The sequence below is a fragment of the Melopsittacus undulatus genome, chromosome 3 (genome assembly GCF_012275295.1).
Source record: "Melopsittacus undulatus isolate bMelUnd1 chromosome 3, bMelUnd1.mat.Z, whole genome shotgun sequence".
In the NCBI taxonomy this organism is placed as follows: domain Eukaryota; kingdom Metazoa; phylum Chordata; class Aves; order Psittaciformes; family Psittaculidae; genus Melopsittacus; species Melopsittacus undulatus.
Genome location: NC_047529.1, coordinates 48,521,271 through 48,545,336, shown reverse-complemented (window position 1 = coordinate 48,545,336; position 24,066 = coordinate 48,521,271). Strand labels below are relative to the sequence as shown.

Genomic DNA, 24,066 nt, shown 5'->3' with positions numbered 1-24,066 from the left:
GTAGAAACTGCAGTGTTCTTGGTAGCCCTGTACTTTTCCCAATACTGATAAATACATACTGTCAGTAAGAGAAGTGCATCTCTGTGTGGATCGTTCTTTTAGAGATTAGGATACTGTGATTACTTACAAGCTATTCCCTGTTGTTTCTAGACATCAATGACAAGTGACATCCCTCAAAGGTCTGTACTGAGACCAGTACTGTTTAATATCTTCATCAACAACATGGACAATGAGATTAAGTGCACCATCAGCAAGTTTGCAGATGACACCAAGCTGAGTGGGGCAGGTGATGTGCCCGAGGGACAGGATGCCATCCACAGGGACTTGGAGAAGCTTGAGAAGTGTGCCCATATGAACCTCGTGAGGTTCAGCAAGGCCAAGTGGAAGGTTCTGCACCTGTGTGGCTTCATGTGTCTCTCTGCTCTCAAGTCAAATCTTAGTAGTTCATCAGGCTGGCTAGTCTCCTGGACACACATTGATGCAATAGGAGCAATCTTCCCAAGTTGATGATGCTGGTATTGTTGTAGGTGTGGAAGACACTATTCCAATGCTGTCATCTTTCAGCTTCGGGAGCATGTGGGTAGGAGCTGCTGTGGGTCAAGGAAAACCACCTACCCAGGATGAAACTGGGATGGAAGGAAAACATAAATGTCAGGCATCTGTGTGTCAGCAGCTGCAAGCCAAGCAGCACTTAGTAGCTTGCTCATCACAGGAAAGATTTACTTCTTTGTGAGTTGCCATAATTAAAGCTTTTTTTTTTTTTTTTTTTTAAACTGCCCACTAAACAAACTTGATGTCTGCATCCTATTTGCAGTAGTTCTGCAGCAATGTGTCTTTTACCATTTATTTCTGCTCAAATCCTTTTGTGTTGCATTATCTTAGGCTGTTTCTTTAGATTTCATTTATAACATCGTAGTACTAGAAGGTCAGACCATGGTATTGAGATTGGCCTCTGCAATTCTCTGAGTAAATCTGCGTTACAGTATTTAAAGTATTCGTGTTGATTATTTATTTATCATGCTAGTAAAGAGAAATTTGTTGCTTAGTTGTCTTAGTTGAAATTTGTTGCTGTCAGAATCTGAGAATACAGAAGTTGGTAATCTGTTTAGTCTCTGAAACACAACAATAAAATCTGTAAAGCATATCAGGTTTATCAAATCCCCTCAGGATTTCAGGGCTTACTAACCTGTATTTGGTTAAGTACTTACTTTAGACAGATGGAATTTTTGGCAGTCACTGAAATTCCTTTCCTACCTATATGGAAATCATGACAGTCTCTCAAATAAGATATAGGAATACTGCATATTGGAGACTGCGTACAGGAGATTGTACTTTATTTGTAAAATTATTAAAGTTAGCTTTTATTTGGCATTATATTTGGAGTCATTCTGGTTAGGAGTATATTTCACATCAGCTGATACTATGGTCATCTAAATTCTCTTCATAAACAGAGATTCCATATTAGTTATTCCACTGATAGCATTGTAGGCATCCTTGATTAGAGTTATTCCAGTATTGACTCACAGCATTTACTGTACAAGTGAATTAATTTATTAAGTAGAATTTCAGATATGGTCTAATGAAACTTAGTGACATCTTTATTTGTAAAAGAACACTATCATGCATTAAATATTTAATTCCCGTGGCTATAAATTACATACCTCCAAATACAACTGCACATAGACAATCTGTAGAAGACTGACAATATTGACTAAGGCAGTAATTAACAAGGTTACTTTGGTTGCCATGACTCATCCAGGGGATTAGAGCTTTACAGTGGCCTACAACTGGTGTTTTTAACCTGTAGTATGGGTAAGCTGTGTTGAAAATTCACACCTGTCATGAGAACACACTCAAGTTGGAAAGCAATTTTGTAAACTTCTGTTGTCACTTTCCAGAATGGTTCCCATAGCCAGAGCTTTCCTAAGTAGGCTTCCTTTAGGGTCAGTACATCCCAAGGGAGCTTTAAACTAATAAAAATGGCTCAGAAATAGCCTGGGACAAAAAAAAACCCAAAGCAACCAATCAAACAAACAAACAAAAAAACCCTAAACCCCCAAAACCCAACAAATAAACCAACAACTGATTGTTTCTTCAGCTTCTTTGGCTCTACAGTTTAAGCTGTGTTTCATGCTGCTGTTCAATCTTGTTTGCTAGGAGCAGCCAAGCTGCTGAGACAGGTCACTGTAAGCTGGTGTGATGTCCCTGCTACAGAATCGAGTCAGGGGAGACAGATCTCAACCAGTGTTTGTTAGTCTGTTATTCATTTAGCTGTTATTACTAACAGAATGAAGCTGTTACTATGTTAGCAGATAACTGCCCATTGAGCCAGCTCCTGGTTCATCCACATGTTCATTGTAGCTCCCAAGAGGGAGCCTCCTTCTTTGCTGGAAAGCAGAGGCTTTTATTAGTGAACCTTTGAGTCAGATGTTCAGAAAGTCCCTCAGGGCCCCTTGTTTAATCAGATATCTCTCTGCAGTCCTTGTCTGTACACAGCAGCCACCGCCTTTCTGAAATGTAGTGAGTTGTGCAACTTGAGGGGAATGGGTGCCATGCTGAGCTGGTGACGCTGGGTGAGATGAGTTTATCAGTTCTCATGGAGTCAGCCACATGACAAGTGTCTGGAGCTCTCCAGGTCGTGGGAGACTTCATGTGCTGCCTCTGGGCAGGCACACTGTTGCCTCCTATGTTCTCAGACTTTCTCCACCCATAGAGGACATTCACACCAGTTCATGCCTACTAAACTACAGAGCTCTCGCATGAAAAGTGAGAAGCTGAGCATCTCTGCAGAGCTTATTCTAACACAGTTCTCCCTCAGCATCTTAATCATGTCAGCTGCAGGTGCTGTAAGATACACAGGTCTGTGAGTTTGGGAGGTGAGGTGCTGGGTGTTTCTGTCCCCCTATGAGTTGCACTTTATAAATTATTTTATGGCTTTAAAATCACATTAAATCTGCTTTTAAGACAACCAGCACTGATTGAAAGTATACAAGTGCATTTCTAGCAATTTTTTGGTTGCTTTCATTTTAAAAATTTGTGGAATAATATTGAAAGATTCAGGGTAAGATTGCATATGAACTCCTAAATTTGGTGTCTAACTAGACTCAGTCCCATCCTGTATTATAACATAATGTGCAATATGTTTTTATATGTGATTATCTTGGTGACTTGTTTTACTGTTCAGCTTGTTATTGTCTGTTGTTTTTGTAATACGGCCTTCACAAATTTAAGGTGAAGAGTTACTCAATGCAAAAAACATTTATTTTGTATATGTATAATATGCAAAAGTTTCTTAAAATAGGGTCGTTTGCTTACTTGCAGATAATAGTTTACAGTAGGTTAAAGGAAGAGTGCTAAAAAAAGAATGCTGTGATGTGACATTTCTGATGTGCTAATCTGAATCACACTCGTATGCAGTTACTGTGATCAGCTCATTGCAAGGCTGCCAAGCTGCCCACACGTTCCCATGATGAATTTGCCAAGAGAAGTTTGAACTCCTTGTGGCCATCTGCATTTGTTTTGAGTCATAATTCCCTGGGTGTGTTTATTAGCTACTGTATTTATTTGTGCTTTAGTCCTTGGAAGCTGTTTTTGACTTTTGCTTCAGTTTCTCCGTTGAATTGACCTTTTCAGTTTGCGTTTGAAACTCTTATGGACTTACAGTTGGGGTGTGAATATACTTCAGGTCTCTTGACTTTCCTGAAAATTAAAAGAAAACAGTGTGTTCATCACACTGAAGCACATCTATCAAGACTCCAAAAAAACCCAGCTTTGAAATTATAACTACCAAATATCAGGATATAGTTCTTCAACTTAAATACTTGATAAAAATGTGCATAAACCAAAACCTGTGACTTTTGGCATTTTATAGCTGAAACTGGGACAGTTCCTTCTTTTCTTGCATGGTCAATGCTATGCCCATCAAATATAGTATATTTTTTTTCATTTCCCTTTAGCTTGCCTTGCAGTCTTAAAAGTTCTGTTGCATATCTGTGGATCGGGTCTTGTCAAAAGGAGCACAGGCGGTTTATGTAAACTGAGTTTTGCTGTTTACACTTTACCAACACTCCTTTTCTGGCTTTTTCCTTCTTCCTCCCAACCAGGGTAGTTACCTGTGTGTAGCTGGCTTTTCAAACTTCAGTGTAGGTACTTAGTATCAGGCTTCTCTACTATTTTGGAGATCTTGGGTGAAAGCCAAGGTACAAACAAAATGACAGGGACAACAAAATGACAGTTCTTCTGACAGACAAGGTAATGGATTGCTCATCACCAGTTTGTATACTGATTTTTAAACATTAATCCAAAATGCGTAATCCAAAGCTAACCAATGTGCCTCACTATGCCTTAATGGATATCTAAGCATAGTTTTTGGGGGAAAACATTTTTTTGGAAGATAAAAGTACTGTCTCATCACTGAGTTTTCTATTTGTAGTCTGATAATGCCATAGGTAATGTTTGCATTACAAATGGTTACTGATCTTCTTTGCTTATGAAAATTTGTTGAGCTTTTTTCTCTGTGGGTTGCCAGAAGGTTGCAACAGAAAGCTTGTCTTTTCCTATTCAGTTTTCATTTCTTAACTCAGTGCTGCCCGTCTTCAAACTGTGGTCATCATATCTTTTCCTCTTATCAACTTGTAATGGTATTTGTCATCTATCTCCTTTGTCGCCATGAATACAATGAAAAGGATTATTTTGGTTCTCTAAAATTTTAATAATCCTAATTTTTTTTATTAATCCAAATTGGATTTTGCTATTCAAGCCCTTCTTTTGCAGATAGTTTTTATGACATTATTTCTAAGATGAAATATGAAGGTCTAAGTTAATGTAAATTGACAAGTTGCAGAGCATTTTTTTTCTCAGGTCCTAAAGTAGATGCCTGAAGACATAAACAGTCTGTCCTATAGGGTGTGTTGCAGAAGCGATGTTCATCCAGATAGCTGCATTAGTTGCCTGTGCTTGTAATATTTTTGGCAGTCATGACAAGATCGGGTAGAGAAACTAGCACTAACATCTTTAGCCATATGTACTGCGCCAACCCAAGCGCTTTGCCATGAACCACATTTGTTTTTAGCAGAATGAGTTTCTTACACAGTGTGTGCTCTGATTAGTTATTCTAACTATTTCCTGGCATATTGTGCCTTGAAATGAGCGTTGCACATGTTGTAATTATCTGGTTTCTCTGAAGTCATGTTCAGATAATAAAAATGCAGAACGGAGGGGAGATGCTTGTAGAGCTTTGGTCTTGCCTGTTCGTAAGGAGATTTTTTAAAAGTACAAATTATAGAAAATACCTTGGTGATACGCAGATCACAAAACTCTTAAATGTAGCTTAAACTACTTGAAAATTCACATGTGCCATATTTTTATAGGCATTTTATAAAAATTTCTTTGAACATGTAAGATTTTGCAGGATTGTCTGGTTGTTGGTTTGGTTTTGTTTTGGTTGTTTTTTTTTTTTTTTTTTAATATTCTGATCTTAAAGAGGCTTATGGTATTTTGGATACCTGAAACTGTTTTCATGTAGCTCATACCTAGCAGGTCTATACATAAGGGTTTTTTTTTTTTGTTTCCTTTGTTTCCATAAAACTAGGAAGTTTTATGTAAAATAAAGCAAAATAAAATTGTTTCATTAATTTTGACTTGGATTCCTTCTTAACAATATTAGAGTACTATGAGAAGCCAAAATTACTGAAGCAAAAGCTTGACCAGCAAAAGAATTGTTTGCAAGCAGTTATGCATACCAAAGATCATGTTTTCCCAAGGACTTTTCCCTAGTTCTGCTGTTGAATTCCTCCTGGAGACAACTTGTTCATAAAGTGATGTGAGCAGTATGGGATGATGTGTGACTGAAAACTGGTAGTGATGCCACTGATTTTTCATTTGGGACATCTTGAGGAAAATATTCTTGTCCAGTAACTGGAGGATGTTTTCAATCTGTCAGCCAAAAGCATTAGTTTGCATTTCTTCTTCTTCTTTTTTTTTTTTTAGGAATATGGAATTGCAGGTTTCTATAAGTCTGTTTCTTCAAAGAACTGATTCAGATCTTGAACAGACTTGTATTTCAGGCAGCTGTGGGATCTTCTCTAGCTTTATCTGGCAGAGCACTCCCTGGCCTCTTTAACTCTGCTCAGGGTTACCAACTGCTGTGGTGGGAGGCTGCAAGAGGTGGCTTAGAGCCAGCAATCTGCTTGCAGCCATGGCAGCAGATGTTGTGCATTTCTGAGTCCCTCAGACTGGGCGATTCTTTCACAGTATCTTTGAAACTGGTCCACTGCACTGCTATGATTTAGATGTACAGAATGAGGGTTTTTAATGGAAACTTTTGGTTTTGTTTTCTTTTTTCTTCGTTTTTGAATGGTCTCTGAGACAATGAGGAACTTCTTGTCTGTTGTCCCCAGAATATTCTAGGTACTGTGATTTTTTCTGTGATAGTAACTTAGATCAGCAGAGGTTTCTTTCCTGTAGAATAGACAGTACTTCTAGATATACTTCCTTGCTACACCTTTTTACCTTGCTCTTCGCTTCTTTCCTTCCTTCACAGATCCAGTCAGTTCAAATATGTATCTGTGGGTACTTGAATTTGGATGTTAGTGTTGATGGTTGTCTCCTGAGTCCCAGGGATGACCTGAAGTCTTACAGGCCTTGATCTTCTCCTACCAGAAGCTGGGGGAAGAGTCACACAGAGAACCTTGGATGAGGACACAGTTTCATCTTCTAAGACAGCCTCCTTCTGCATGGTGACAGTCTAATAGCTTTGTGCCATACCTGCAGTGAGGCTGACAGAAGGAAATAAGCTTTTCTTTCTAAATGAATAGGAGCTTCTAAAAATGGAAATTTTGGCCTAGAGAGCTAGGTCTGGAAAGAAATTCGAGGAGGATCCCTGCAATGAATACTCTTTGGAGGTGGTTCTGGCTACCCCTTGGTGAAGCTGAATCTCAGTAGCACATAGATAGGATGCACACATTACTTTAGTGAACTCTCTTTTTCTTGAGAAGTTTACATAAACTTAGCAATTACATGAGCTTTCAGATACGCTATCTGAACAAGATCTATGTCATTGCAATCTAATTTGTATTGAGAGATAAACTTGTCTCTGCTGACTGCGAACAGTGGCTGAGACAGCTCCTGAAAGATTTTGAATGTGCTCTCTGTCTTCTCAAGCACTGCTTGAGAATTCAGTTGAAAGCCAGTGCATAAAGGTATCTGATAGAGCATGATGTTGTGCTGTTTATTCTGTATTAGGGCTTTGCAGTACTGTGGCTGAAAAGAGAATTGATGCATATTGAGCTAGACTGAAACAAACTTGTGGTTGAAGGCTTTTAGGGGAAAAGAGAGAGACTGGGCAGAGGGCATATAAGAGGACAGTTAAGAACTGAGTTGATAAACTGATAGTGGTTAAATAATGACAGAATACTGAGCAATGTGCAGTAACAGAAATCACTGCTACACTTGCAGAACTCCACAATATTACAGATGGAGAGATGAATTCCAGATTATTTACAATGAGTTGAACTTCTTCAAATGAAATAAAAAAGCCCCAGAGAGGTTTCTGTACAGTGGATAATATGAAATGGCATTTGTGTCTAAGGAGCAATAAAAAAAACTCAACCCAACAGTTCAAACAAAAGGTTTGTGAGAAAGGAAAATCGTGAAGTGGCTGAAGAACAACTTAGTTTTACCAAAACCAGAGAATATAAAGAAGTCTATGAAACACAGCCCTTAAAGAACTGCAAACTCTTACCTGGGAGGCTTAATAATAACTGTAATTTTAATCTCTATGGTGTATATGTTACCTTTGATGGCATAAAGCAGTGAATAAAAACAAATTAGGCTTCTGCTTTTAGACTGTTACATTGTTGTTCGTGGACATTTTCTTTGTAATACAGAGTGCAAAATAAAAATGTCTACATCTTTTATTACAGTTTGGATGCCCTTTAGGTGATTGAAGTCTGTCCCATCCAGGTGCACACAAAATCCGGATCTCAGGAAGAGAAAGGATTGGGTAAAGCAAGCTGGACCTAGAGCCCTCTCTGCTGGATGGCTGGGAAACAGCATTTCAAACAGGAAAAAAAGAATTCTGATGTAGAAAAGAAAATCTTTGAGGCTAGTGAAAGAAATCTAGACATAAGCCACAAAAATTATGTAGTTGAGCTCTTCGTATTATAAGCAGATGAAATAACGTACATTTATTGCATAAAATTGCCTTCTTTTATTGAATCACCAGGAAATCTATTTTAATGATAATTCTTTTCTTTTGAGCATGTATGGTATCTGAGGGCTAAAAAGGAACATTCCCTCTTAGAAATCTGAAAAATTCATTATATCTGTGCCAAAGAAGAATTGTAAAGTAAAGAATTTTAAAACCACGTATAGCGTAGGAGGTGCAGATGGGTGTGGTATTTTGGTAGGGATGCCCAAAAGAAATTAACACTTACTGTAGAAGCTGTAGCAATATGTGGAAAATATGCTATCCCAAGACAAAGTACCTTTTTAAAAGGGCACTTGGCAAGAGGTATCAGCTTCTCGTGTGACTGTTTGAAATATATTTTCCAATAAGAGGGGAAACCCTATCATAGTAATTCAAGCTCCTATCTTATTCCTAAGGTGAAGGCAAACACAGGCTTTTGAATATTTTTCTTTCAGAAAATTTGACTGAGACCGGGAAAAGAGAGATGCAGATAAGTGAATTGCCTCTTTATTGCCAGTACTAAGAAATCCACTAAAGCTGTGCAGCTCCCTAAGGTCCATCCATTTGGAACTGATGCAGAAGTGTTTGTGCGTGTGAGCACAAATGCACAGCTTTTATGTTTTTTTTTTTTTTTTAAGCCAGAAAAAGTCTACTGGAGATGAGAGGGGTCAACTCTGAATATACTTGTGGGAAATGTTGACTCTCCCTTCTTCCATGGTCTTTCCAAATGTGACAGCAGCTGAAGACACTCATGACATATCTGGACACACAAAATTCATGTAGTGACAAGAGAAAATAGGGTTTATGTATTCTTTTTAGAAACGGTTGAAATCTTGTGTGCATGGAAAACAGTTATTGACCTTTATTAAACTTGGTTTCCTTCATTTTTATGTGTGGGAGAAGCATGTTCTGGAAATGTTTGATGTTTCATAAAGCGTTCATAATGAAATTTCTTTTTCCTGTTTTTTTTGTCTACTTTTTTTCAAGCAACAATAATATAAGCGTTTGAAAATTGTTTAGATTAAAAATATGTTAAGAAGTATAGGGTAGTAAGAGACAGGAAGATTTTGATAGTATATTTTTGTTGCATGAAAGTAAGACCTGTGAGGTGACTGTTCTTTGGGGAAAGGGAGGTGGAAGTAGAGAGAAGCCTGTCCAGTTAAGCAAACTGACTGGTATGAATTTATCATGTATCACCCAACAGGTGTGCAAAAGGCAGTAATGGCATTGGGTAAAGGACTGTGAATTTGTTCTCTTGAAAAGGCAAGAGTAGTGCAAATGAAGGGTGATCTGCCGGTACTGATTCTGGTGTGGAAGCAGTGCAGGCATGACGCCAAAGGAGGGCCACACATGTCTGTGGAGCCACCAACCAGTGGGTATAATGTGAAACAAAGAGATGGAGATTTCATAGGTCATTTATGGAAGAAACTCCTCTGACATTCCTTTTTATCCTCTAAAACTGTCAAATGTCTGATTGTGTCTGTCAGTCCTGCCTGGGTGTAGTTACTATCACAAACTAAAACTTCAGTAGGCAGAGTACTTGGTACTAGTGTGCTAAACCCATGGTAATGTTTCTGCTGTTAAGGCATCCTTTTTCTCACAATAGCTTGCATAATTTCTGAAGATGTGTTAGACAGACAGACCTCATTAGAGCAGCTATTTAGCAGTCTCTGCCAGTCCACAAGTTGGATTTATGTATTAAGCATTCTCTGACTGTTCCTGTAACATACTAAATACTTTTAAATGTCTTTTCTGGATGTAATAAGGAAATTCAGTAATTCTGTACAGATTTTTCTTACTGTAGCTGAATGTGAATTTGAAAAACAGACTAAGTTTGCTTTGAACTCACTGTCACCGTGTTTCTGTTGACTGACTTCACTAGGTGCTGGACCAGGCTCTTTGGCTGTAAAATGATAGCGATGGCTTTCTTGTACCACAGAGTTGTGTTAAAAATTTGCATGAACATTTGAGATATCTTGAAAAATTTCCAAATGTTAAAAGCAAAATGTTTATACTGAAGATGAAAATTACCCATGCTTGTGTTTAGAAGATAGGCAGAAAAATGAGTGAATGAGAATACACTGCTGCTCTCTTCAGCTGTAACTTAATAATTTTGCAGGTAACAGTTTTTTCAGTGTCAGAATGCCTTAACTCATTCTTTGCTGGGATGGAGTTTTGTACTATACAGGCCTGTTCTCTTATGACTCAATAAAAACTTTTTCCAAAATCAATGCATAATTAATTCTGTTTAATATTAAATATCTCTTTCTGATGCTGACTTGCTGTGCTATATTTTGCTGCAGTATTTTATCAAAAGTATTGTGTCATACATATCTGTTTTTTATTTTTCTTTTCAGGGCATGGCTTTCACCTTGGAGGAGAGGCAGCAGTTGAATATTCATGGGTTATTGCCACCTTGTTTTCTCGGTCAAGATGCCCAGGTTTATAGTATTCTTCAGAATTTTGAAAGGCTGACATGTGACCTAGACAGGTAAAGTATGGCTATGAAACGTTATCCTATTTATCAAACCATAAGTCCCTTATATTTTTCAGTGGTACTACAGATGAAATTGTGTGGGTTTTTTTTTCTGAGTAATGGTGGTTGATGATTTAGAATCATTGAGCTAACTTTATACTTGTGCTAAAATGCTTTCTTCAAAAAATCAGCTCCTACTTTAAACTGTAATATTCCAGTGTTCACATGAACTTATTATTTTCAATAAGCAAATGATATGAAAGTCATCAGAATCAAATGAACTCATGTGAAACTGAAAGTCAGTAAGGTCTTTACATGCATATAGATACATATGCATTGAAAAATACATAACATTTATAAAATCTGTAAAATATTATAAAATTATTATGTATTATAGTGTCGTGGTTTGTTTTTGTGGGTTTTTTTGTTTGTTTTTTGAAGAAAAAAACTGTGGAGAGCTTTAAACACATGAATATTCAATATTCATTATATGTTATAAGCACTACAATAAAACATTATTGACTTTTCCCTTGTGCCTTGATTTCTCTGTTGTGAGTTGTCTTGTTACCCATATGTAATACGTGCCTTGTGGATACCTCTCTGCTGGTGTCAGGGCTTTTTTGTAATATAAAGTTGCCACAGCCTTTGTTTTTTATGGAGGTAGAACAGGATGAGCACAGCCTTCCTCATAAGTGAAGAACTCATGCATATGGTATCTTTTCTGGGTTAGCTATCCTCATATGCTCTCAGGGATGATGTTACCAGTTTTTACAGAGTGGTGGCTTTCCAGGCTATTTATTAGTCTGAGTCCCTGGCTGTAGCTAAGTGTAAGATTTCACGGAGACCCCTGCTTCAAGCACTGACTTTCTCTGTCCTTCTCTCCCCATCTCCTCTCCAAGTCTGCTTTGAAATACTTCCTTCATGATACAGCTCACTGTTTTGTATGTTTCAGGACATTTAATACTTTAAGGCTGTTTCAATTGTCTGTTTCTGTTTGAATTACTGGAATTTCTATTCACCTGTAACTGAAAAGCAGGGGGAGAAAAAAGCCTTTTACCCCATTTTTGTGTGTGTTTCTTAACTGGTAAAGAAATTTTGCTCCTACTACAGGTCAGAGCAGAAAAGCACTTCTGTTTCTTACAACATCTTGAGGTCCTTTCCAATCCTAATTATTCTATGATTCTATGATTGAAAGTTACAGATTTAGCTATGTGAAATTCAAGAGGAGAGTAGCAGTATTCCCAAATCTTAACTAACTTCATTTATTAATTTATTTTTTTTAAGAAAAAAATTGTGGATATTTAAATGGCTTTTCAGCAAAAGACAAAATTTCTGCAGGAAAGGAAAAAACCAAAATAATCACTTTTTAATGATGGAATATTAAAACTTTGAAAGCTGTGTCATTTGAGCTGCAATAAACCAGCATATACTGAAGTTCTGATTGCAGTGGGAATCATCAAATAAAAATAACTGGCTATTGTGGGAATACTTTGCAGAAACTTGCTCCATTGTGTTAAAAGAAAGAAAAGAAAAATCTGTCTTGAGAGTTTGGGAGGGAAGAAACATTTTTAACTTAATCCACATACAATAGACACAAATAATACACAAGTATAAGTACATATAAATATGTTTACAAATAAATGTAAATAAAATACTTTTTTTCCCTCAAAATCTGTCCCTGTTGATCTTAATGTCCATGTATGATTAATTAAAAACTCAATGTCATTATTTTCCACCTATGAGTCTTCTATTACATTTTCGCTTTTCCAAATAAATAGTTGGGTAAGGAAGACATTTGTTTCCTGCTCCTGTGACCAGACATTTTGAAAACAGAAGTGCAAACATTATGATGTTGCATCCATGTGTCTTGAGCATTAGACTGTAGCTCACCATTTTATACCATGAAGCCAGTTTGTCATGCAGTGCCTTTTTTAGTATGAAAGTTATATATGCTGTGCAGCTTTGCACAGTACAATATTTTTGTCAATAGCGTTTTAGTGATGTACTTCAGGTGAGAAAACTAGTAAGCCTTTGGTTCATAGAAATAACTTTTTTTTCTCACTAATACGATCACTACTCAAAATATTTCAATTAAAAATTCAGTAATTAAAGTAATATAATATCTAAAAGCTGTGCTTATTTCCCAGTTTTATTCTGTGGCTTGTGGCACTGGTATTTTATTGACCAAAACTTTTGGTCCAGGTATTTGTATTTTCTCCTTCCTATTTTGTATGAATAAACAGTGTGGTTCCATTTATAATCCTGGATGAACTCAGCTGGAGTCTTCATCCTTGGAGATTTTAAAAACCTGGTTGAACGTGATCCTGGACAACCTGCTCTAGTTGACTCTGCTTTGAGCAAGGGATTGGATGAGGTGATCTCCAGAGGTTCGTTCCAACGTCAGCTAGGCTATAATTTCATAACACAGGTACATAACAATTAAGAAATAAGCTTTCAGAGGTAATCTTGGAATAATACAAATTTAGGTAAATTATCAGGTTGGTCCATAAGCACTTATATAAATCCATACCTTCCTTCCCTCCAAATGAAATTGTTTCTGTAAGAAATCATGTATTTTTTGCAAACACTCAGCAGGCCTAGATTGAGTATTCACATCATGCTATGCTTTGGTAAAGATATATTTTCCTCTTATGTTAGTAGGACACTATGTTGCTGTGTTGTTTCATCCAGTTTTTTGCAAAATAAATTTTTTTTGAGTTACATGTGTAGGTTTATGTTGAAGACCACTGATGGAAAGGCTTGGTAACATTTACATGCACAAGATATTTCCTCTGAAGACTGTCAATGATGACATCTTGGGCTCCTTTGCAGAGATAAAAACCACTTGTGTGATGAGTGTGCCAAAACTTGCACGTGCAAAATGTGATTTTGCAGCTGTGTTTAAAATTGTCAGACCCTTGACTTGCATTGGAGTATGTCAGTAGAAACAGTGCTCTGAGAACACATGCATTACCATGTGTGGCGGCTCAGTCCTTCAAGGCAATAAGGAAACTCTGGTCTCATGTACTTACACTTGTAGCATAGCATTTTAAAGGGAAGTGTGACTGTGATCCCGCCACAGTTACTCCTTGAATACCTTCACTGATGAAGAATGCTCGAAAACATTGACTACATAAAGTGCTCCCTTTACAGGCAGGTTCTCAAGGACAGCCTTGTGTAAGAGCTTCCAGCTGTTGCTTTCTACTGAATGTAAATGTACTAATTCTAGAAAAACTCTACATTTCTTTCAGTATGCATCTGGCATAATCTTCGCTTCCATAGGAACAGTGATTGAAAAGAGATAAAGCGAAGCTGTTGTTTTTGACTTAGAGCTTGGCTTTGATGGTAGGTGTATAGCTGTGTGTTTTATGATGAAAAACAAAAAGATTAACTACAAACATTTGAATACCTCAGACGTGGAAGCTGTTAAGTAGCTTAGACAGAAAGGTATTATCTGATGAAACATTACTGCTGTGTATCGCAGCATCTGACACTGGAAGAATTGTAGCTTCCCCTGGTTTTGACTGGCAAGAGGGTGTGTGTAAATTCATAAAGCTAAGCTGATAGGACCATGGCATGACATGTTTTGGCACAGCTGAAAGTCCTTTGTTGACTTGCAGCATGGAATTGCTGTACTCTGAAATACCAAGAGTTCATACACAAAATGAATGTGAAACAGCAGCAAATACGTTGCCTGGTATGCTTGGCAAAAAGGAAGCCAATAACAGGAAATAATTCTGTTCCTCTAACTTAATTTGGAAAAGCTGCAATGGATTCTGCAAGTAATCGAATCTCTCTTTTTATTTTTTTTATATTTTTTTCCCTTCTTTCCTCTGTATGTTCTGAATTGTCTTTCTTATTCTGTATTGACACTGAAATTGTTACCTCTCAAACAGCCACATCTTCTGCCTAGGCTTTTCTTTCTTCAAAGAGTCACACTGGTAAAATGTTACACTCAATGTGTGAGCATTAGGGGAGGGGCAATCAAATCACTTTTCCTGAGAATGCTGTTATTTTGTTTTTTCTTTACATTTTCTGTCTTTATAAACGCTTCTATACAGATACTGGTGATGCAAAGTAATGGAGCTTAATTATTTTCGCTTAAAACCTAGGTTAATTATTATAGGCTAAAAATAATAGCATTTCCTTCCACTTCAGTTGCTCTCACATTTTGCAAGATAAGAGTGAGCAAACCTTTTGGGGTTTTTTGCTGGTTTTTTGTTGTTTTTTGTTGTTGTTGTTTTTTGTTTGTTTGTTTGTTTGTTTTACTATTCCATTTTGTCTTGTAAAATGCATGATAGTGATAGTACAGCCAGTTATCCTAAGGAATTGTCAGTTATTTTCTGATAGTTTTATCAGTTTTCTTCTGGATTTTGGGGATATTTGGTTTATATCCGTTTGTTGCTACTGTATTTCATTCCCTTTGTAACAGCAGACTAACAAGAAAAGTTCTTAGGTGAAGTAAAGGCAAGGGAGAGAAGTGACATACTGAAATTTGAATATTTGGCAATCTCCTCTCTTTTACTTGCCAGTCCTTGGTTTTTATCCTCTGAAGCTATTCCCTGAAATTTCATTCAGGACTCCTTGTCTGAGGACAGATAATATTCTTCTCCCTTTTTATAGCACAAATGATTGTTCTCAGTGTTTATTGCTTGTTTTCACTATGTTTTCAATTAAATGTGGGGTTCAGTAAAAGATTCCATTAAATACTTTGTTTTAAAAATATCTTTTTTTTTTTTTAACACAAGGCTGAAAACCACTTCATGCTTTTAGTTGTGTAAATGACTTGGATGTTGCTAAAAGGCGCATACTTGTTTAATGCATTATAACCAACACCACATTGAGTGTGAAGCATTTTTGGTTTTCCCCTTACTAAAGAATTTTTGAGAAAGTCAGTACCCCTGAGCAAGTTACTGTGCCAAGAAAGAAGCAGTGTTTTATACCTGCCACTGAAAAGTATCCTTCTGATCAAAATTGTTCTTTTCTAGAAGTGTTTTTCACTTTCTAATATAATTTCTTATGCTGATTTGGGTATGGCCAAGTATGTAATGGCTGAAGATGTAAGTATGCAGTGATTATAATTACATTTTCTTTAGCATATTCTAAATATAGAAGTGGTATGATAAATGTAGATAAGAAAATAACCCCTCAATTTAATGCTATACGACAGTAAAAACAAAATGGAGAATTTTGCCAAACAGCTTTTTGGTTTGAAGCCTTTTGCCCAACTTTTTATTACTTCTCTAAAAGAAGCTGTGCCTAACCCATCTCTGATAGTGTTCAAGTCCAGGTTGGACAGGGGTTTGAGCAACCGGGTCTAGTGGAAGCAGTCCCCCTGCCTTGTGGCAAGGGGTTGCAACTAGATGATCTTAAAGGCCCCCATCAATCCAAACCATTCTATGATCTATGATTATGATTAAAATGCTCCACGAATTCAAGGACATTGAAAGATATATCATAATGAAATACCGGGGAAAATGAAAGGTTAGTAGGGAAATGCAATAACATGAAACAATAATTGTATGTATGTATATATTTGTAGCTGAAAACTGCAAGTGCAGGATATAATTTAACCTTGGAGAACAGTCAAAACTAATGTGGATGATGGAAGGTAGCTTGGGAGATTATATGGTGATGGTATTCAGAGTACATCTTCAAATCTTTGTTTTCTAGATCTTTATCCATTTAGGGTCTAAAGTACCCTTGGTGACACAAAGAGAGTGCCACCATTTTGCCTCACTTCTGTCACTTCATTACAGTACAGCTAAATGGACTGTATTAGCTTTCCTTATAGTGATTGCTAAAGGTTTATGTAGCAGATAGTGAGAGAAATGCTTCACTCATACAGGAATATGCAAGCTAAGTTTGAGCAAAACAAATGCAGATTTACTAAACTGTTTGTTGTTAGATATTTACCTGAGTATATTTCTGTCTTCCTAAAGCATGAATTAGATTTTATTGGTGCATGTAATGCATAGACATGCTGAAGGAAAGTTCATGTAAATACTATTTAAGCACACAAACCTCCAGGCTTTTGAAATGAATGTGTTGTATACATTTCCTCAACACTTGTGTAGTAAAGTAATAGAAATATTAAACTTTTGGAGTGTAAGTAGTAAATTATTGTAAATTAATAATAAAAAAAGCAACAAAAAAACTCAACAAAATCACCCCCAAAAATAACATATGTAAATTGTAAGCATAAATTAAGTTGAAGTTTTTATGGAATCTTTTTGATATAGAAAACTACTTAATTTCTTACGTAATACTTAACCTTACTAAAACTAGTGAATAGAGAGGTGAGCTTTAGGTTCATCGAATTCCTAAATATTAAGTGTTCACAAAGTGACTGGGGTCATACCTTTGTGAACTAATGTAATTTGAAGTCACTCATAGATTTGTATCATCCATCATCCTCAGCATTGAAATATGGCTTCCTGGTTGGGATGTTGGAGCAGTAGTGTATTTATTCAAGATTAAAATTATGGTAGTCAAAAGTAGATCAAGCTAAGCATGAACTCTTTCACCCTCGTTTCTCTGATTGTTGTTTTTCCTCATTGGTTTTCTTTTTAAATATATAACTTCTTCAAAACTTGAATTCCATTAGGAGATAAAACATTGCAGATTTCATTACTAACATAGACTTCAGGGATGAAAGGCCGTATGTGTATCCTTTGTTTTTAAAAGCTTTGTCTGCAGTACTTGGCTAGACGTTTGAGGTATTTATTTGAGGTATTAGTCTGGATTTAAGAGAAATTTCTGTCAAGGCAAGAACAGAAAAAGCTAATGGTTTTAGTTTCATTTCTGGGGGCAAGAGAGTAAGATTGTTTAAGTTTTACTTAGTGGTGGTATTATTTCAAGTGGAACAACTGATCTGAATGGATTAGATTCTGACAGGCCAAATACTCAATTGCAACATAATGTTTTATACCTCAGAGGGATTATCTTCCTTGATATGTAGTGTTTGTCAACTTTGCTATGTTTTCAGCTTCTCTCTGTCTCAACTAGTTTGTTATCTTTTGTGTCTGAACCATTTTGTGCTAGTAAGACATGGAATTCCGAGTTCAAATACTCTTAACAAGAAAGAAGCTATTACAGAACAAACATAGCTTCAGTTGATTATCTAAACACCTTTGTATTTTGAAATTTACTTTATATGTACACTTGATGTCTAATTATATATAATTCTCCACAGATACATTCTACTAATGAGTCTTCAGGATCGAAATGAAAAGCTTTTCTATAAAGTGCTGACTTCTGACATTGAAAGGTTTATGCCTATTGTTTATACTCCCACTGTTGGACTGGCTTGCCAGCAATATGGTTTAGCATTTCGGAGGCCAAGGTAAGTAAGTATATACTTCAAATAAAAGTAATTGTATCTTATTTTCCACTTGGTAGAGTTCTGTAAGGGTTTTCTAACATAGCTGAATGTAAGCCAAAACTGCAATAATAATTCAAATTATGCTTTTGGTGTCCTCTAAATAATAAATTGTATTGCATTAAGAGGGCAAATAGTTGCTTTAATTGTATTAAAACATAGGTACACTTTTAATCTTGTTAACATTTTTGGAATCCTAGTTGACTGTTACAAGACTAGACAAGAATGGATCTTTAGTCTTAGAATAATTTATTTGCAGACATCTTAAAAATAATCGGTATCATCAAAGTGTCCTTCTCATTGCTTAGAAATTTATTGTTTCATAGGTTGGCCACTGGAATTCTTTTATTCTGTATACAATATCTGTATCTATAGAGTGATGAGGAAGCAGTATGAAAGGATATGTGTTTCTGTTTCGCTCTGCACCTTTGAACATCAGCTTACAGAGTATGAGATTTATGATGGTTACTGTTAGAGAACCTTGTGTGTACTAGTGCCTTCAAGTGCAAACTGGAACCCTTTGGAGCCTTCTGTATGATTTTCTGGCAAAAGAAGAGATAAATGGGCTGTATGTGCATAGCTCTGTTAACAGAAATGGGTTTTTACAGTCAAGGCATTGATGGAAAGTAAGAAGCTTGCAAGATGAAAGGGAACAAATGACTGCTCACAAATCTTCAGCAGGAGGTATTTGAAGGAGAAGACTTATGGCTTCAAGGTTTTGTTGTTGTTAATGTAAAAATAATTTTGGCCTTGTGACTGACAGAATGAGTCAGGACCATCTGGCCAACTGCAGAAAACAAGAATTCCCATTCTATGCACATTAAAAAGTTCAAAAAGACCTCAAGAATGCTTACCTAAACCTGTTTAACAATCTGGCTTTCAGGTGCCTCTCCTAGCAAGAGAATTCATCTCCTTCCCCGCTCCCTCCCCCCCTCAGTATTGAACACCACAGTAATTTTGTTGCCCTAGAAGGAAGTGCTAAAATGGAAATTAAGTCTTTGCCTCAGCTGGTCTCGTTGCCCCTTGTTTTTTATATCCAGTGCTGTATAAGATATTGCACAAGGACTACCTCTGCACATTCATGTACTTCTCACTTTCCCCTCACACCTGTGGAAAAAGAAACCCTGTTAAATTAGACAACAGTTCAGCTGTCAGTCTGCGACTGTTGAGAGACAGCTTGCAAAGGCAACTGAAACAATTCACCAGCTCCCTTTAGAGTTTCCAGACTCCTGATCTTCATTCTTCAGTCTGATCCTTAGCACACTCTAGACATGGGGAAAAAAATGATTGGCAAGTTAGGGACAGGGAGAGGGAGCACTTCAACTTGTTGTCTTCTTTTTTCTTTTATTATTATTTGGCGGACTTTTTATCTGCAGAGGACTTAGAAAAATGCCTCAATTTTTCTCCTCTAAATATTAAGACTAAAATCCTAGTTCACATAGCTCTGTCACTAATAAATTTATCTATATATTTAACTTGAAACGAATTACACTATAACATCCAGTTAGCATATATATTGGGAAACAAGGAATTCTGAATTCTCTTATACAACTAAGCCACTCTTTAGCCTCTCCTGTAATGAGAATTGAGTAGACTTTCAAACTTCGTGAATTTGTTTGAATCATTACTATATGGCATCACAAGCTTACATTTTATTTTCTTTTTAGTTTTAAATATGATATAAAAAGCTTTCAAAAGCAAGGCATAATAGCAGTAATGCATACGTTGTGCAGACTTTGGAATAGCAAGTTGAACTCTCTCAAGTCAGCACATATTCCCTGTGAATTTTCCTTTGTTCAGCTTTAAAAAGCTTGTTATTCTGGCACACAGGTAGTGAAATTCTGACGGAATAGCTATTCTGAGAGGTGGCAGTGATGGTCCAAGTGCTCATTAAGCATCCTTATATTTGTATGTTCTTGAAAGTATGATTTTATTTACCAGTATTGGAATGAACACTGATTTTTTTGCTCCCCCAAAAGTGCTCATTTTCCTATTGAAATTGAGCAAATTCAAGGCAGATTATACTACTGAGATGATTTCTGTCTTTTATCATTTAACTTAAAAATGATATAGCTTTATAGGACATCCCATAATTTAGAATTTAATACTGTGTTTTCCACTGCAGTTGTGCTGCTAATTGATGAATGATGCTTTAAACAATATTAAATCATGTTTTAACTGATACGTCTCTTGGTATTCAGTTGTATTCTTGAGCTACTGAAGTCAGCCTTGGCTATATTCATCTGTCTCTTGCTTCCCCAACTACATGTGTGCTTTCTATGCGTGACTGTCTGGAGAGATGTACAAGATATTTATAGAAGTCTGGTTTTATTTCTAGTCCTGCTGAATTGCCTCACTGCTTTCAAATACGTGCTTTTAATGACTCACTGAAATAAATATGGCTGAAAAACTTGTACAATCTTCTGTCTAATGAGGATCTCATATATATTTTTTTACTTATGAGCAAAATGTCATCTGCCAAGTCAGATGCTTATTCTTCCCTGTAAAATGCCCAACTGTTATGTTCATGTTATCTCACTAGCTGCTCTCATTTTCGCCCACCACCCAGCTGATGCCAATGTTTATCAGAGGTGTTGGAGAAAAGAATTGAAAAGAATTTTCCTTTTAACAGACACTTTGCTGCTTGGGAAATACCTCTCCTTTGTGTTGTTCCACTGTGCTCTGTTACAGAGATCTGTTTTTTCCTAAGAAAAACCTTTTCTAAATTATTCCAAAATCAACTGTGCAAAGCAATCAATTTAATTTGGTTTGAAATTATATTCTAGACTGACTCATTTAGTATTAAGCATTATATACGAGCATCCCTCATAAGCAGCATCCTCTCTGAATTGTACTCACAGAGAATTTAACATACAGAAGGAAGAGTAAAAGATACAAACTCTTGTTCAGTCTATACATTCTCATGTTTTTATTAATTGATATTTTCAGTTACAGTTCATGAGAGAGAATTGTAATTGTTCATCAGTAAGAACCGTGTGTATCTGGTTTATGCTGACTCATATCTAAATGATGTTTTTACTGATAAGTGAATTTTTTTTCCTTCAGAATGTTTTTTATTTCAGAATGTTTTTCTTACTGTTTCTTCTTACAGCTCAGAAAACATTTGATATTTCATAGTTTAGAGATCTTATTAGAAACAGACTTGTTTACATAGGCAAATAAGTTAAAAATTACACAAGTGCTATGCCTTATATTTATCACACTAGAAGCTGCAAGGCAATATCTTCCTATGTAGTTTAAATGTGCTAGGGTTTGGTTTTTCTATTAGATTTATTTACGTTGTGAAGTACTTGAGTTTCGAGCCCCTGGCTCACAAGTTATGTCTTCAGGCAAGGAATAATGGAAATTAATTTAGGGCTTACAAAATAGGTGTCTCATGGGATCGTTAAATGAGATCATCTTCTGCAACTCCATTACATCCTTTGAGAAGTCTGTATGGGCTCACATGATGTGGTTACAGTTATAGAAGGACACTGTGGCTCGGGCAAGATGTTTTTCATCCTGAAGCAGTATTTTGCAATTATAGAATAAACATTCATGGCTGACCAGCTGAGCGTCTGATTAAGAAACATTTCTCAAGAGAGCCAGCTGCAAAGTAATCTGACTCATTGCTTTGAAGCTTGCCTGGGTAATTGACATTTGTTTGCAAAATTCAAACTCAATTCAAGATTGCGTTTACTTGCTCATTTAGCTTAAAAATTCAGCATGTTTAAGCTGAATATTCAGCATAAAATGCACCAGTTTTCATGAAAGAGTTTTATTCTAGAATTAAACAGTACAGCCCTGATAACATACCTGTAACATGCGCCTGCCCACACCACGTAGTTCCAGAAACATAATTTAGAAGACCAGTCTCACTAGTCTTCCTCACATTGAGGAGGGTGAGGGAAGAAAGAGGCTTCCCCAGGGGGTAGGTCAGAAAAGGAATTTGGACCTGTACAGAGAAAAGCTCTAAAAGCTTACGCTGGAAATGTAACGGAGTTGTGGTTTTATTGCAGTAATCACACTATCTGTAAGAGCATTATCTCAGAATCTCTACCAGGTGGTCGCTTTTTGGTGCACAGTTTCTAGCCATCATTTAAAAATACGCTCCTAAGGTAATAAATTCTTCAGTTGCTCAAAGCATGTCCATACATATGACAACTTCTGTTGACTTACCAAGAAACAATCTATTTCTATAAATGGATTTCTGAAATATCAGTTCTTTCATCCAAAAAGAATAAATATGGGAAAGCTTAATGGAAATTTCCTCTAAGAATCCAAAATCAACTTTTTATATTGTACAGAGAACACCCAGGAGTTTAAGGTTCTTGTGTAAACTCAGCATTCAGAGAGAGGGGGAAAAATTGCCAAGTATTGCTCTGCTAAAGACTTTGGATGTTGTTGAAATGTTAGGTGACTGTTTATGTGTTTCCATTCCTAGAAGGAAAAGCCATTTCAAACGGAATATGAACAGAGCCAGCCCTGGTAACAATTGCAGCCACACAGGCATGGCAGGGTTCCTCTGAAATAACTTCCCAATGCAGTCACACTCTGTCAAGCTGACTAGGAACTAGTTTTGAAGTAACTGTATTGAATCTGATGCTGTGTATTGAAGATACAGATGTAATCTCTTAAAATGCAAAGTATGTCAAACTAAACTCTGAAGCTGTTTTTTTTTCTTTGTTTTTAAACTGTATATAAGCAGACCTTGTCCAGCAAACTGTTCTCATGGAAATGTTCTTCTTAATAAGTCTTTCAACTCTGTCTTTTTTCTTGTTTTCCTTCCTCACAAATGACTGGCATATCTAGAGGTCTCTTATTTACCCTGAAGCTAAGCAAGATTACATTTTTGAACTGACTTTTAACAAGTACTTAAAAACTTTGTTTGGTTTAACTCTGTTAATATTTTTAGAGAGCACTTGGAATGTTATTAACAGTCTTTAGTAGCAACTTTTCAGAAGGCAGTGCATCATGCTAAATGCTCAGTTTACAAATGCTGATATTATACCAGATTGCTGCCTCATTGAAGTGCGTGACTGGCTGAGCAGATACAAATTTGAGACAGGTTCCCTTCTCCATATTCCTCAAAAGGCATGCATTTATTTACATTTATTGTAGGTATTTGTATTTACAGTGGTTCAGATGTACTTTAGTGGATGTAAGTGCTGCAAGTACAAGTTTTGGTTTTTTTTTGTTGCCATAGTAATGTTTACAATTTGAGATTGCCAGCTGCAAGATAGCATTTTTTTTTAATAAAGAAAATTAATTAGAGAATAGGGAAGTATTTATTTCCTGTGACAGAACACACAAAGACCTTGGCAGCAGAAGTTGAAGTCTGTTTGCCATCACAAGGTTGATCCTGTGGTACATTTCACAATTTTTTTGTTGTTTCTAATGAGACTTTCATTGGAGTCTAGATTTTTCTTTTTCTTAATTTCATTGGATGCCTTTGACATCCAAGTCTCTTCTGAAACTAGATTTGATTTAAAGGAGGCCAAAATCTTGTCATGTACTCCTGGATCACATGAACCAGGAAAGTTCACTTCCTGGTGCTTCTTTCTGGATGTCTCCCCTTAGATATGTGGCATGTTCTTAATTGAGACCAGAAGGCCTGGATTCATTTGACCTATCTTCAGCAGGCCCCCTTAGAGTTCTTTTTAGCACATCTTGTTGCTTCCTTGGTTCAAAAGAAAGGCTAACGGATCCTCCTAGCATAACGTGTCCTGCTCTGAAAAGTTGGAAAAGGCAAATTTGCACAGTGCTAGATATTGAATTTTTCTCTTCTTCTAGACTCTCTTCTAGAAACACACTATGCTGGAATGGGTCCAACTTGGTCTGTCAGCAGGCAGTAATGCTGGGGAGGTGGAAGGTGTGAGAATCTTGCACAGAAGATGTCAGTTTGCCTCACTTTGGTCTTAGAGCACTCTGTAAATGTTAAGCCAGTTTCTCATGATAAGAAATAATTGAATGGAAAAAATGTTATGTCTTGTTTTTTGAAAATATTAGGATATTTGTTAG

At 36.5% G+C, this 24,066-nt stretch overlaps 1 protein-coding gene across 1 annotated transcript in view; it reads left to right on the top strand.

The window, feature by feature from the left end:
* ME1 (malic enzyme 1) overlaps positions 1–24,066 on the top strand; it is a 167,375-nt gene that overhangs the window by 30,780 nt on the left and 112,529 nt on the right. Inside the window, exons 2-3 of the mRNA XM_005153144.3 lie at positions 10,546–10,679; positions 17,860–18,009. Of these exons, the coding sequence (XP_005153201.2) occupies positions 10,546–10,679; positions 17,860–18,009 (284 nt within the window). The remainder of the gene's footprint in view (positions 1–10,545; positions 10,680–17,859; positions 18,010–24,066) is intronic.